This window comes from Mercenaria mercenaria, unplaced genomic scaffold (assembly GCF_021730395.1).
Source record: "Mercenaria mercenaria strain notata unplaced genomic scaffold, MADL_Memer_1 contig_2164, whole genome shotgun sequence".
Lineage (NCBI taxonomy): Eukaryota > Metazoa > Mollusca > Bivalvia > Venerida > Veneridae > Mercenaria > Mercenaria mercenaria.
The window spans coordinates 42,569-58,966 of NW_026460205.1; the positions used below are offsets into that span (position 1 = coordinate 42,569).

The 16,398-nt window shown below is 35.2% G+C and overlaps 2 protein-coding genes across 2 annotated transcripts in view; one reads left to right on the forward strand and one right to left on the reverse strand.

The window, feature by feature from the left end:
- The window catches only part of LOC123535247 (uncharacterized), a 54,517-nt gene that overhangs the window by 21,688 nt on the left and 16,431 nt on the right, over nt 1-16,398 (forward strand). The window contains exon 4 of the mRNA XM_053533245.1: nt 354-411. Coding sequence (XP_053389220.1) covers nt 354-411 — 58 coding nt within the window. The remainder of the gene's footprint in view (nt 1-353; nt 412-16,398) is intronic.
- LOC123535248 (uncharacterized) lies at nt 10,876-14,429 on the reverse strand. Its single transcript, XM_045317835.2, has 2 exons — nt 13,884-14,429; nt 10,876-11,924 (listed from the first exon to the last, which is right to left on the reverse strand). Exons 1-2 carry the CDS (start codon nt 14,406-14,408, stop codon nt 11,220-11,222), a joined length of 1,230 nt encoding a protein of 409 aa, XP_045173770.1. The 5' UTR covers nt 14,409-14,429; the 3' UTR covers nt 10,876-11,219.

Consider the following 16,398-nt stretch of genomic DNA (forward strand, 5'->3'; position numbering starts at 1 on the left):
TGTGCTGAGTGCAAGAACCATACTCTTTTCTTGAAATATTTTCAATTGTCATCCTTTTAGTACCTGATTGTCAATTTTTGTTCCTGACAATACGTTTACAATTATCGAAAGGAATTTGTAGGATTTTACATAATGAAAAATAGAAATTGGAGAAAGTACAGAGTGCACAAACACTGTTCTGAATTTTTTTCAATTTATTAGTATTTTCACTTGATTTTCTGCTAATTTGTACTTTTATCAACATATTACACTATATTATTGTCTGTTGTTCTTTATAATTAGAATCTCCTGATAGTTTTAAATTTAATTTCGTCGTTCCTCTGTTTCTGTACAAGCATATAATTTTATTTCAGACACAGAAGAAGAAAGAGAATTAATTCGACAGTATTTAGCAGAAAAACGCAAATCTGAGTATGTACCTTTTAGTACTGACTTTATGTCTATTTTTTAAGCTTCCTTCTCTGTATATTTTAATGTTTATTCTATATGTATGAGTTATGAAACATAACATCACTGTTTTAAGATGTATTCTAGCGGGTACATATATCGTTTCTTTCACTCTGTCTGACGAAAGTGGGACGCCTTTTGATTGTCAGTTACTAGGATCCAGGTTTACAGATGCAGATTTGGTGAACATCTGTGAATAAATTTGATCAATAGATAAAGTACTTTTTTCTGTTGGCTTTCCGTAGAGATAAAAGTCAACATATGAACACTGATCCTAGCGTTTTTTTGGAAGAGTGACAAAAACATGTAAAACAACATGGTCATCATACGCACCTCGATTGCAGCAACACTTGTTGTAAAGATTCTGTCTGAAAAAAGATCACCATGCGTTGATATTAAATGAAGATATATCAAACTGCAGTTATATTTGTATGTAAACGACCGACTTTAACGAGTTTACCTCCAGCCATTGATTGTAAGTGCCGTCTTGTCTATCCGTCAGTCCGTCAATCTATCTGTCTAGTCATCCGTCGCAAGAGCTTTATCCGAATAACTTCTACTAGATTGCAAGGGATTTTGCCGAAACAATTAGACTTGTATTACTAGGAAATGAACCTGTTTATATTATCAAGATATGACTAGAACATGTCTGCAAAAGGAGTTATGGTCATTATGCACATTATTAATATAGCTTCATTGTAGAAATTTTACATTCGAGCTTAAAATTAAATGTTTTTTTTTTTAAATTTGAATGTCGATATTCGAGCTTGGTCGAAGTTTATTGCTAGATCCAACTTCATCATTTTAAAAATCTGAATTTCGATCTTCTAGCAGGTCCAATATTCAATGCTAGATAGAAATTCAACTTTACGCAATTTTATTTTCGACTTTTGTTCAGGAAATTGAATAACATCTTCTTTCAAAGCTCGTTGTAAATTCAATAGCAGTCGTATGCGTATGTTTAAGTATCTTGAAAATTTGAATTTTTACAGTCGGACTGGTTAGAAATGCATTTCCAGATATTCAAAACGCCGTGCAAGCTCGAAATTAGATTTAAGACAATATTTCTATTTCCGAGCTTGTCCGACATTCAATGCCAGCTTGAAATTTGCTTGTTTTGATAATTCGAACAGGCTAGAAATATAGTACCAGGAACAATATATTTAGCTTCTTGAAAATTTTAATTTCGAAATATCCTACCCGGCACGAAATGCAATACTATATTTTTCATTTCTAAATTATCATAATGCGTAGGCTCGAATTTCAATATTACATCGAATTTCTACTGTCCTGTTTTCGAGTTGTCTTGACATTGAATGTTAGCTCGATTTTCAGGTTTGGAAATATAGTTTCAATCTCCGATCAGGCTGTTAATTCAATATTAGGTCGAAATTCGGTTTAAAACTAACAATCTGGATACTGATGCTTCAGTTTTAGATTTACATCTCTCTATTTTTGACAATATTATACATACAAAAATTTATGACAAGAGGGATGATTTTAATTTTAGTATTGTAAATTTTCCCCATTTTGATGGGGATGTACCTCAGGCTACATCTTATGGGGTATATATTTCTCAATTAATTCGGTTTGTCAGAGCGTGTAGTCATGTCAAGGATTTCAATGAACGTAATCAATATATTACAAGCAATCTTCTTCAGCAAGGCTACCGTTATTACAAATTGCGTAAATATTTTGCTAAATTTTACTATCGTTTTTCTGATTTGGTTTTGAAATTCAATAGTAATTCAAAGACACTTTTGCGAGAAAGTATTTCTCAACCCGTTTTCTATGGGGATGTGGTTTACAAACTTAGTAAGATCTTGGGTCATGGTAATTTTCCAACTGTATTTGGTAAAACTATTAAACGTTTTATTAAAAGAGGCTACGACCCAACTGTTTCGAGACAAACCGCATGTTTAGTGTTCAACCCGTTTACAGTTGGACACTACGCTTCCCTCTTTGATTGTGTCTGACGGAAGAGGGTAGGACTCTATGATAAGCAGTTTTTAAATCCTACCAGGAATGAACTGTTTTGATACCTGTCTTCTGGCCTGTTTCGTCGGGCCCTTAAGGGTTTTTCTCTTGTTGCTCTGTCTTCTGAAAAGGCATTGAGTACATACGTTTTCGGTTCTTAAGGTTTGCTTTATATTAGGGATGGGAACGAATACTGAAATCAATATTCGGTTTGCCATATTCGAATATATTTTATGTTTGTTTTCTGGAACCCAATCCTACTTAGCAAAACCCGCCGATCCTAGCGTTTTATTTCACTTTTCTGTCAGTATAATCATGAACATATTTTACTAATTCAGTGTTTTAGCTTCAAAATGATACAAAAAATCAAAACGATTATAATCTAGACCGTCGCAATTTGATCTAAAAATAGCAGGCCGTCCCATTTAAACACGTGAGGTGCTGTTGTATTACCATTGCCATTTTGAAAATTTTCAATCGGCGTGTAAAAATCGTCGTGTAAGGCAGACTTAAATCTCCTTCAACATGAACTTATGCATCAATCATATGTTATTTCTTGATTTTCTTATAAAGTACTTCAAAATTAAATTCGAATACGGCCGATTGCGATGAAAACCGATTCTGCGGATGGTCTGAAACGTCGTACAAAATATGGTGAAACGATCGGCAATATCTACAAGTTTGGTATTGTTTTCGAAAAAAAATTCTACAACTTGTTACATAAAACAGGCGCCAATAAAAATGAACAAAAGGTAAAAAGATATCACATATATATATATATATATATATATATATATATATATATATTACCAGATTTACGCCTAATACAAACTGTTAATCCGTAGCGATGACCCCAGGTAATTATGCTTTGCAATTTTCTTGTTAATTGGACATCTTTTGACATGCATCTGACACAATGACGCCTGTTGCAAACTGTTAATCCGTAACGATGGCCCCTGCCAATTATGCATTGCTATTTTCTTGCTATTTGGATATCTTTTGATACTCGATAAACAAACATTTGGAACATGGTGGGGGTAAGAGTGAGGTTGGGTGCGCACCATAAACCGGCTTAAGCTCCCCAGTGGTGTTTTTGCCACTGACCGTTTCAAGGCGGGACCCCACTCTGCTTCTTTGTTTGTTCTTTCTGTCCTTTGTGCGAGTGCGAGTGTGAGTGGGTGTGTGATTGTGGTGTGCACGTCTGCGTGCTGTGGGTTTCGTTTTGTGGAGGCTGCGTTTTTGGTACGTGGCATTCCCTGTTTGATATTTACCTTTGTTTTTTTTTCAAGATATGAATTTTGCTGTTTTGAATTTTAACTTTTTGTAAGTTTCAGTTTCTGTCTTCAAAATCTTGGAATCTAAATTTAATATGGTATGAAGTTGAATTTAGATTTGATCAGTGACTATTACGTGTCAGAAATTTGGCTGTTGAAAATTCCGCCGTACACGTGTTCTGCTAAGTCCGCCAAATACGTTTTAGGTTTCGAATGGTTGACCAATTTATTTTTCTCTCTTATAGTTGAAGGCACTGCATACTAATTTTTACTATTTATTTGTATATTTAATTCATGTGATATATAACATTAAAACAACGGTAAAATGGCGAAGAAAGAATTATTTATTTGACTATTTGACACTGGACGTAAATAACGGAGTAGACGAGGAACTGTCGAGCTATCTCGACAGCTGAACTACTTGGCAAATAAAATCAAAATAGTCAAATTTGTTATTGATTGTTGTGGTGACCAACGATACGTCTAATTTCTCAATATGAAACCACTCATTATCATAAATTTTTTTTTCATGATCTACGATCTTTAAAGTTCACAGTCACATTGCTCATGACTAGGAATTACAGTATACCAATGAAGTCAGTGATTCAAAGATCAAGGTATCAATGATTTATAATACAACAATCGTTTCCGCGCAGTATCTGGTGAGTCGCTCGACATACGATCCATACCCTTGGACAGGGCTTAACCAATATAGATTTTGAACTAAGAGGGTTAAAGTTAAAGGTCACAGTCACTGTTAGTACAAACACCTTTCCGCTCGACATATCATGAGCCCTCTTTTTACCTACGATCTTTTGCAGACACATTGCTAATAGGCAGATACCCCTTTTGATGATGGAATCAGTGGGTCATAGGTCAAAAAACGTTTCCGCTTATTCACTTCTCATAACCTTTTGAACTTTTCAGATATGTTGCTATTGAATGATCCCTATTGATTTTAAGGTCAGATGGCCAAAGGTGAAAGTGGTAATTATTGTAAAAAATCCATTTGTGCTGAATAAGTTAAAGACGTATAATCTACGCTTCTCAAATTTAACAGACACATTGTTAAAATGCAGAAAATTACACCTAGTAATTTTTATGTCAAAAGGAAGAAGGTCAAGGTCACAATGATTGTTAGTACAAATACTATTTCTTCTCAGTATCTTGAGAACGTCTTTAACTACGACCCTCAGACTTGGCAGCTGTGTTGTCTCGATTGGGCGGTGAATGACCGCTAATATTTTTGAGTTGAAAGGTCAAGGTCAGAATGACCTTTAACACAAAATATAACCAGTCACTGTTAACCTTCTCTTAAATGTGAAGTTTCTTAGCCAAATATAATGGTTACTGTGATGCAGTGTTCAAATGGACGCAGCAAGTGATGGTGCCGGCCGTCCATTTGCATGATTGCTTAAAAACTCATGTTTTTTCATTGATTTTCAAACTTTACAGGCACATTGCTTCAGGCGTAGTTTGATTCCCGCGCGAAACTCTTGGACTATAGATCAATTCGGATGATTAACAAACAAAATTATTATCAAGGTCAGGTTGCGCACGTTATCAGTATTCTGATTAATTGGTTTTGAGATAAATTACTAGCAGTATTGGATTTAAACTACTTTTTATTTACTGTTTGGATAACTTGGGAGACGTTTGTTAACAGATTTTTGTTAATTCCCACCTAGAAATCGGAAAGGTATGATAAGGAAATATCATGTCTGTCTGTCTGTCCCTCTGTATGTCAGGCCGATATGTCCGGACGATAGCTATACACCTGCTGGAGGGAATGCCATCAGACATTACGTATAAGGGTTGTTCGAACATAACATAAACTGCTTATAGCGTCTGTGTATTCTAATGAAGTAAAAAATATAAGAAATATATATCTATGATTCTATTTGATCTACTGCAATTCTGCAAAAAATACAATATTATCAGTTTTTCCTCCACGAACACACTCAGTTGCTCGAACCCGGCGTACAGTGATCATATTTCAACGACGTTATGACTTCGACAGGATAATCAATTTATAGTGGAGATAATAAAACAGAAAATAGGCTCGAATCGTGCACTTTGTGTAAGAATCCTAATCTGATATATTACTATTATCTGTAATGAAACATTTTAGATGTAGAACCAAACTCTATCCATCCCCTAGGTGATAAATTAGATAGGCCCCTTAAGCCCCTTATAATCATCTAAAAAGGGCGTTTGTATACAAAACCTATCATATACTTATTTAAGTAATACAAATGTCCCACAGGATCATGTGAAATGTATGTCGGAGAAAATGATTAAGTAGTCTGGGCGCTCGGCAATGAAAAATATTCATATGTGAGAGTTACGACCCTTGAGTTTGTCAAAATTTAAATTGAATTGAATTGTTTTGCTCAGCTGTCTTTTCTAAAACGATATTTTAAGTATTAAAGGACTTGCTAATGTGTTGTGAAACCTTATCTTTCAGTATTTCAGTTAATCTGTCTGTCCGTTTCTTTTCCTTCCAATGTCTTGCACATTTAAAATTGTTTTTATTAAATATTGTTTTCAGTTGCTCAGAGCCTTCGTTATTGCATTGAGTTGTTTCCAGGTGATAGGTCATGTCACCAAAAATATGACATATTTAGATATTTTTGTTCAATAATTTCTATATCAGCTATTTTTATATTCTTTAAACTTTGTAGATGTACATAATGTCAGTGTTTCTTTTGGTCAGCAGAATTAAGGCCAATATTATCTGACAAAAATTGCATGTCGACATTCATATTCCTTTTCATAAGTTTTTAACAAATTATTCAAAAACGAATGCGGTATTCTTTGTTCAGTTCCCATGGTGAATTACTTTTTTTATATATTTTATTTGCCATATTTGAAAATGAGACATATTAAGTCTGTCCGACTCGAAACTTGTCTCCACGTTTTGTCTCTTTACATGTACGTATTGAGCTAAATTTATTAACAATTGTTAATGAGATTCTAAAGAACGAGTTGTCAGGCGATTAGAGTGGCGTAATGGCCCTTTCATCTATTCACATTTTATTTTTCTCCACATTTTATCGTAGTTAATGTTTGCAAGTGACATTATGCAGTTAGGATATTCGCGGTTTCATTTTCTTCACATTTTATCGTCACTTTATCATTTTATTCAGTTGATGTCATAGGCATTTGGCACATTTGTTTGGCCAATAATGATGCTATATATGATAAAAACACAGGAACTAAAAAATCCAGCATCTATTTATTATACATTAATTAAATAAAGTTATTCAATTCGGCAATGCTGTATTCCACGACACCCTTCGTTTCACGTTCTGTCATTTTTCAACCAAAACAGATATGGCTAAACATCTGCATGCCAACAACTATCATTGATTCTAACATGGCTCGATTTGATTTACATTTAAACAAAGAAGGAAAACAAGGCCTGCATATTCTGCGATTATCAACGGTTGACGCGCGGAGCAGTAAAAGAGGGCATTGTGACCTCATTTATGACGTCAAATTGTCGCAGGACTTCCTAGGGAAGAAAATAAAGTCCAGCACAATATGCTACCCAGGTGCCCGCTCGTGATGAAATAATGCACGGAGGGGCACCTGGGGGTCTTCCTCCACCATCGAAGCTGGAAAGTCGCCATATGATCTATAGTTGTGTCGGTGCGACGTTAAATCCAAACATAATATTTATTGAAATATGTCAATGAGCATGTCAGAATGTAAACAATCAAGGCCTTCTTGTGATTTATCGTCTAATTAACCACTGCTCAGAGTCCGTAACCACTTGAGCTAACGCCCTCGGGGTTCAATTCCTACGCATCTGAACTCTGAACCGTGGTAAATCAGACGATAAAACACTCGAAGGCCATGATTATTTTTTAATTTTACCTTTCACTTATTGAATCTACCTTGTGCATATGTGAGGAATCAATTTTTTAACATTGACAAAACTTGGCAATAGCGTTAGAGTCAGAAACAATCGTAGCAATTTAAATGTCAGAAAGGAACAGCCATTCAAAAGCTATAACTAAACAACAACGTGCATGTAAGTTGTAACACATAGTCTGCAAAAGCCTCTTTAACTTGGCATGCGCCTGGCGAACGTAATATGACTTTGTTTAGATATTGTTCATTTTTACATTATTTTGTTACAATCGGAATGTTTTGTTGCTATAGGTCAAACACATTTTTTACAGTTTTCATACAATATACCCAAGTTCATGAATGTTCATGAAAAAATATGTTATGGCGACCCCTTAAATTTTATTTACCACTTTGAATTTCTTTACCCAATTTAAGTATCAAAGTTGTTTGAGGAGCGCGCTTTAATGCTATATGTACTAGAATGCATCTTTTCGTAATTTTCGCAAAAAATACCCATTTGAAGAGCGATGTTTAGGGAAAAATAATTTTATTGCCGGACTTTTTAGCTCATCTGAGCACATAAAGCTCAAGGTGAGCTATTGTGACTAGTAATTGTTCGGCGTCCGTCGTCGTCCGCCGTCAGTCGTCCGTCGTGCGCCGTGCGTTAACGTTTGCCTTGTTAACACTCTAGAGGCCACAGTTGTGGCCCAATCTTTATAAAACTAATTCAGGATGTTTGTCTTGATGACCAAGTCAAGTATTGAAACTGGGTCATTAGGGGTCAAAAACTAAGTCAGTAGGACTGGTCAGTGGAAAATCTTATTAATACTCTAGAGACCACATTTTAAGTTTGAAACGCAAGAGAATTGGTCAAAATGTTAGTCCCGATAACTTCTTGGTCAAGTTTGAATCTGGGTCATGTGGGATTAAGAAGTAGGTCACCGGGTCAAATAAAAGGAAAAGTTTGTTCACACTCTATATGCCGCATTTATGACCTTATGTTCATAAAACTTGATCAAAATGTTTATAATGATGATGTTAAGGCCAAGTTTGAAACTGGGTCATTTGAAGTCAAAAACAAGGTCATTAGGCTAGATCAAAGGCAAATCTTGCTGATACTCCAGAGACCACGTTTTAAATTTAAAACTCATGAAAATTAGGCAGAATGTTTGTCTTGGTGATATTTACGACAGGTTTGAAACTGGGTCAGATCGGGGTCATAAACTGGGCCACAAGGCCAGATCAAAGGAAAATCTTGTTAACACTCAAGAGTGCACAGTTTAAGTTTGAAACTAGTGAGAATTTGTCCGAATGTTTGTCTTGATGACCTTTAGGTCATATGGGTTCATAAACTAGGTCACATTTATGGTACTATCATGATGAAAATTTTGTCCTAACGATTTTTAGGCAAGTTTGAATTTGGGTCATGTCAAAAAGTAGTCAGCTAGGCCAGATCGGAGGAAAATTTCGTTAATACTCTAGAGACCACATTTTAAGTTTGAAACTCATGAGAAATGGTAAGAATGATTATCATGATGATTTCTTAGTCAAGTTTAGAATTGGGTCATCTGGGGTTAAAAACTAGGTCAGTAGGCTAGATCAAAGGAAAATCTTGTTAACACACTCGAGTGCACCTTTTAAGTTTGAAACTAGTGAGTATTTGTCAGGATGCTTGCCTTGATGACCTCTAGGTCACGTTTGAATCTGGGTCATATGGGGTCAAAAACTAGATCACCTGGTCGAATCAAAGGAAAATCTTGTTTACACGCCAGCGGCCATAGTTATGGCACTATCATCATGAAACTTGGACAGAATGTTTGTCTTGGTGATCTTTAGGCAAGTTTTAATCTTGGTCATGTGGGTCAAAAACTAGGTCACTAGGCCAGATCAAAGTAAAATATTGTTAACACCCTAGAGACCACATTTTAAGTTTGAAACTCATGAGAATTCGTCAGAAAAACTGTGTGTGTGCAATATGGGCTGCATTTTTAACTGTTTATTCTTCAAAGGACAAAGTTCGTTTTTAGCGAAAAACGGCCCATCATTATTTTTTTCTAATTTTTTTTTGAGTTGACAATCCAGTATCTCCCTAGACCGAAAATAAAGTTTTTTATTGTTTTAAAATGACAATTAAGTAAAAATAGTACATTTTGCACGACTATGTAATAACAAAAAACCCCGGTTTTCTTGCGACGTCGTGACGTTGCCACAACGTAAATCGCGTTGATTTTATTTTCGCTCCGTCATGAATGATGTGTAACCATATAAATACAAGTATGCGATATGATAATATTTCATTTAAATAAGGTTAAGATAGGATGCCGTTTCATCAAATTATACTGAGAACAAAATGTAAATGATATTCACCTTTGTCTATAAATGCCGACAGAGACATGTATTTGCATTGTTTTGCTTCTAAAAGTAATCTTGTATACGGTTTTAATACTTCTTTGCATTCATTATTTCACTAAACGAATGTAGAAACATACGTGAAAAAAATTCGACATCCATCTTCATATTTTATTTCGCCAAAATACTATTTCAAAGTTTGATCAACCAGTTTAACTTACATTTTGATATTCCCGCGGTTATACACATTGTACATGTACGATGCATTTGAATCAACTTTCCGACTGCTACCTTTGATATTACTTTGATGTTATATATCAAAGGAGGTGCCGACTAGTGTATTTATCGACCATTAGATACACGTGTTTCTTCACTAAATGACTCGAGCATAATTTAGTAACAGATAAACAATAACTTACATTCTGGTAAGGTAATAACCATCGTTTTTGTGTGTGTGTTTTGTTTTTGATTTCTTAATTGGATTTTATGTCAACATATTTTAGTCAGCAATAGTTTGCATGTTTTAGACAGAAACCAAGTGTAGCCTTAAAGCGCGATACTCTTTACCCCGCATGGGGGTGGGGGAGAGGGGGAAATTAGACTATGACCATCACAATCCCTCGCTTAAGCGAGTTTGTAACTCAAGAAACGGTCGTGGAGAGCAGTACACAAAACTAAGAAGTAAAGAAGAACTGTGGGTGAAGAAATTTTAATCTCGCACAAATATGAAAATATAATGATCGTATTTTCACTATATATCAAAAATAATTACACCGTCATAGTAATTTATATATTACATTCGTATCATCTATGACCATATGACCTATTTCCTTAAATACAAAGTCATTTTAATTGTAGCTGTGCACATCTTTCAATTCTTATCTGTAGACAGATGGATACAAATGTCAAATTATGCAAAACAATATTAAACTTATAACTATCGTATTTCAGTATGTTATTAGAAATTAATATATTTTTGACTTGTAACATTTTATTTGCTTGAAGAACTGCAAAATAAATAATAAATAACATCAGATATTAATCTACTGATTTTTTTTTCTTCTTTTCAAATATCAAACTCCGGTTTTTATGAAGTATAATCATGAATAATTGATAAATTATTATGATATCATGAATTCAGCAAATCGGCATAATAACTATAGATTTATAACATCAGAATAGCTCTAAACATGTTTTTACAAAATATGTTTTACTATCAAATGTAAAAATACTCTTCAAGATACTTTTTCAGAGGCCAACTACAGAATACTGCTTTAAAAACTATGTTAATGTAACGATTCAGCTGCTACATTTTCACTCACTCTCTGTATCCGAACTGTCAACAGTTTGGGGTATGTTTCCTGCGTCTAAAACATAATCACCCCAGTTGCGCGTGCCATACATTTCTTTCCCTGTGTGTCTTGCATACCCAAGAAACCATAAAATGGCAGCCACGTGAGCACACACCCCGACAACTCGACTACCAGCGCGACACTTGCAATACCATGAAACAACTTCAGTCGCGTTATGACGAATCCAAAGTGTGTAAACCTTAGATGACACGTGTCTGCTTTGAATTTTGACCCTTAAAAGAGTATTGTCTTCTCTATGTACATAAATGTCTGAGTTTCCGTCAATATGCTCTTGCATATAACCAGCTGACATTTTAAGTTGGTAAGTACCACATGTTAATTCTCTCAACTGAATTTCGTCTAAGCGCGGAAATTCAACATCTAATTCAGCGGACTTCCAACAGGCTGATTTTCGTTCTAAACAGTGATTTTCAATGTAAGTTTTAAGGTCGTTATTACACTTTGACAAATCTAACATTTTCCTTCCAAGTGCGGTGTCGTCGTCGTTGTTTTTCGTCGCGCTCAATGGAGGAAAGTATTTGTTGGATATCGCGCATACTATTCTTACGAAATCCCCGATGAATGGAACCTGCGTTGTTGGTAAAACATGATCTAAGTACTTCCAACGCTTGATCCTGGCGTTAGCAGATTCTACTACCCATCTGACCTAAAGAGATAAAAAAGAATGGACGTAAAGTAATACTTAAGATAGGAGAAAACGTTGAGATTGATTTATCTTTTTACAGTGTAAGTGGACATACATGCATTAAGCGGCCAATATCTTAGTATTTTCTTATTGACATAATAATTCATACGACCAAACCAAAGTTAGCAATCACACGTGTTGCAAACATGTATTAGTTTATGCTGGTACTAAATCACTGTCCGCATTATGGAAAACCAGTACTTGTGTTATATGAGAAGGCATTACCGTCAGTACAATAGGGTTCGAACATACGACTTTCAGGTTGAGTGGCCGACACATCAACCATTAGGCCCAAAACTCCACAAACCCGTATTAAGCAACCACTGTTCTTCTGTTAAACATCAAAACTAATGTATGCGGTCTAAGCAGTAAACCATATTTTTTTAAACATTACACGGTTAATAATTAACCGTTCGGAAGTCCAATATCTGTAACAGGTTTATCGCATTTAAAAAAAGTTAATTGATGACTCATTTGACTGTCTCTCAGTTTTTACCTAGCCCGCTATCTACGGACAGCCCTAACCGTGTTCGTGATTAAAACAAATAACGGTACGCTTCAAAGATAAAAAAAAAACAGTATAAATACTGCACGACAACTAAAACGATAACTTGTTTGATAATTATGATTTTTCTTCGTTAAAAGATTTTTTTTTGTATAGCATTACAGTATGAACTTAACTTCTATCATTGAAAATTTTTTTGGTTTGTATAACATTACAGTATGAACTTAACTTCTATCATTTACAACCTTTTTGAGTTCACCGATGCATGAGAACAATAATATTAACATGCTGTCGTTTAAATTATCAGGCGGGGGTAGAATACCGAAATATTGACCTGGTACTCGTAAATATTTCGCATGTTTCCGTAAATTAATTTTAGGTGTCCGAACCTAAACAACGATTTAAAGCCCTGCTCCGCCGCTATTCAAATTCTGTTGCGTGTATGCAACCATGATTACAATAGCTAACAGTTAACGGCCTCGTGCCACACTTTGGCACGCAAAACCACAGGTATTTTATATAGAATTTTATATAAAATAGACTCTATTTTGACAGGCGTCACTGTTCATAGTCAGGATTTTCATGCTTTTTCAGTGACAATTTAAGGTTAAAAGGTAGGACTGGAGCAGGTCTTTAACTATTGAAAAGCCAGTTATATACAATCATGTATCACGTGCAGATAAAACTGTGCGGACAAAGCGTTTGGCACAAATCTCAGGGTTGTGTGTTAGAGTCCTCCGTCCGACCAAACTGTTTTTTTTTTTGGTGTGTGTTTTTTTTCTCAATTTTATCTGTATTAACAGACGGAAAAATTGTCACACTTATCATGATTTATCAACGAAATACTCTACTATCCATCAACATTCTTCTACGTACATGTCAGTTAACCGTTCTAAAAATGTTTAAAATCTTCAGGACCGGGCAAGTATTCATTCATTTAGCAGACAATTCAAGGAACTGTTGTTAACGATAAAAAATAAAATGTATCATAAAATAACGTAATATCAATACAATTACAAATACACGGAATTACAAAACATGGTTTGATCAGAATTCAAACCCATGGTAACGTGCTTACAAGCCGCTGAGCTTACCACTGCGCTACTGTTCCATTAGTTAACTAAAATCGTTATTTTTTATTAATGTAGATATAATCAGGACACAAATATCGCGTACAATAACGAAAACGCCCGAAAATATTAGAAAAGATTGTCAGGTGTCAGGGACAATAAATACAGCAGTCTACGTGCATATAAATAAAATGAATTAGAATTTAGCAATAGTCATTTTACGGCACCGTAATATCAAAGCACTATATACATTCGTTCTCGCGCCTGATATTTTGCATTTAATTCTATTACTTTAGGTTTTGGTCTCCTTTTTTATAGAAAATAACACATATATTATTAATTTACCTTCGTGACTAGTCTGCTAGTGTTAGCATCTTCTGTTGTCATTTGTTTCTGTCCTTTTTGCATGAATGCAGGCATTTCGGCATGTATTCCCATATCTTCCAGCATAGCTAAGGAATCCCGAAAACCTCTGTCAACAATAAAAACGTCATTTTCAGCTACAAAGCTTTTTATTTCTTCGACATTTGTCTGCATCATGTGAGTTAATATACGTGCGTCACTGTTTCTTCCATCTGCCAGGTAGGGTCCGATTATGGTGACAAAGTACCCACTGGTTGTTACAACTACCATTGGTTTTACTAAGGGTCTGCCCTTGTGCATGCTAAATGACCGTCTTTGAAATTGAAAGTTTGTACTTTTTTGTATGTAAACATACGTTCCATCTAAAACAAGCATCATCTTTGGCTGACTGTCACCCGACTCATCTGTACCAAACAGTGACTGAGCAAGAGGTCTTGTGTGTTTGTCAATAATTTCTTGCCTAGATATATGTGCAAGACCCAAGTTCGCCGGAACAAAATGCTGCATTAATGCACGTCTTACACTTGAAATTGCTCTTCGTACACTTGACGGCGTTATACCTAAAATTGTTGAAAGAAGTTTGTTTGCTATGCCAGACTTTAATTTCAACAGGAACAGTCCAACTGTAGTTCTCGGACTACGTACGGGTGAGCTCCGAATATGCTCTTCTATACTAAGGAAGAGGTCTTCAAAGTCTGTCTGCTTAAGTCCAGTCAGTTCTTTATAATCTGCTTCTCTCAAGTTGTCAAAATTAAGCCTTTCATTTGTTCTGATGCATTCCTTTCTTATAGCCCCGATCAACTCTAAGATATTTGTTCTGCTCATAAAGACTGTGTCTGTGGTTAGAACGTTTATAAGGGACTCCTCTGAAATCTGCTCATTATATATATATACAGGACAGCAGCGTGATCCGGATGGTATCAGTATATTGAATTTTATAAATACCGTCACTCTTGTCTCGGAGGGTACAACGATGAGTTTAGGTCCCGGTCTCTTACACAAGAAACATTTAGCATGAGTCTTTGTAGTGCACGGTATTTTCAGTGAAACAGACGGAGGGCTGAGATATGAAGAATTCCCTTTAGAGGCTGGCGGATGAAAGTCCGGATCACTTGCTTCTGTTGAACTGTATGTTGAACTACGCTGCGTCTCAGCTATATAATAGTTATGTCTGCATTTATTACATATAATTGACCTCTCATCAGCGTTAATGAAAAACTTTTTCAACAGATACTTCTTTATGGATTTGTTCACCGGTCTTCTGTTTTTTGGTTTCGTACGTGTGTTGCACACAACACAGTTGTGGAACTTCATACTGAAAAATACAAACATATTGTAATTGAAAAAATATTTAAAATAAATCAAGAAATTACTTAAACAGCATGAAATTAGACTTAAAAATGTAAGAAAAAGCAATTCAAAAAATGTATATGACGCAGGTGGGATTCGAACCCCAACCGCCAAAATGCAAAGCGAGCGCTCAACCACTGTGCCACTGAGTTGTCAGATACAAACGGTGCAAACTTATATAAATACTTAAGCGACGGTTTAGGTTGATTGAAATATATTACACTGATCTCTTCGTTTTTTGTTTGTTTTCATTTGTGAATAGAAACAGAGAACCTATTGTTAAAATGTTAAATATCGGCAAACGTATTTATACGTTTCTTCACATTCATCCACATAATATTTCGTAATTTAGGCCATGTTACGGCATGTAGAACTACGATACTGGCAATTTATCTTTAACAATATACATACTGTTTTTTCTTACCTTTCACGATCACTCTTGATTATATTTTTACATTTCGTAAGACGCTTGCTATTATACGACAGATATATGTCATGATGGAAACGTGTTAGTAAGTATAATCACTACACTGGGGGGCGAACGTCACGGATCGCTTCAGCGTTCCAAATAAATACCTTTTTCATCATCAAAATTGTCATTACATCACTCGTACCTGTCTTGAAACATATTATATAAGAAATGAACTTACCTTTTTCCTTGTACAATAACAGTAACTCTGATTTTCCTTCGAGTTGGATGATACGATCTTGTACGTTTCTATGGACGCTGAGTACGAAAGTTTCGAACCCAAATATAAAAAATACGATAAAAGCCGTAACAGCGCTGCACTTCGCATTCGTTTATTTATGGAAGAGAATCATAAAACAGTTCAAAAACAGAAAAACGATTTGTAATCAATACTTTCGCTTTTTTAATTCTATGGTTGTACTATATATTAATCCAGTAAGGAAAAATAGACCTACTAAGGAGTCCGTAATTTATTTATTTTTAGTATGAGCACAGCCGTCGACCACAAAAATATTTTGCATACAAGTAGCAATACTGAATTCCAACTAAAGTTCAAATTATCTTCGTGGTCGAGGGCTGTGCTCTATACTAAATTCCAGATAGACAGGACGAAATGCATGAAAATAACCAATTTTTAGCCTTTTCAGGGGTTTTCAAGCTCTTGTTTCTCTATCTGAG

Coding starts and splice junctions, on each gene's coding strand:
- LOC123535248 (XM_045317835.2), bottom strand. CDS start 14,408: ATGCAGCATTTTGTTCCGGCGAACTTGGGTCTTGCACATATATCTAGG. Junction 11,925..13,883: donor CTAGCAGACTAGTCACGAAG/GTAAATTAATAA, acceptor TTATCTCTTTAG/GTCAGATGGGTAGTAGAATC.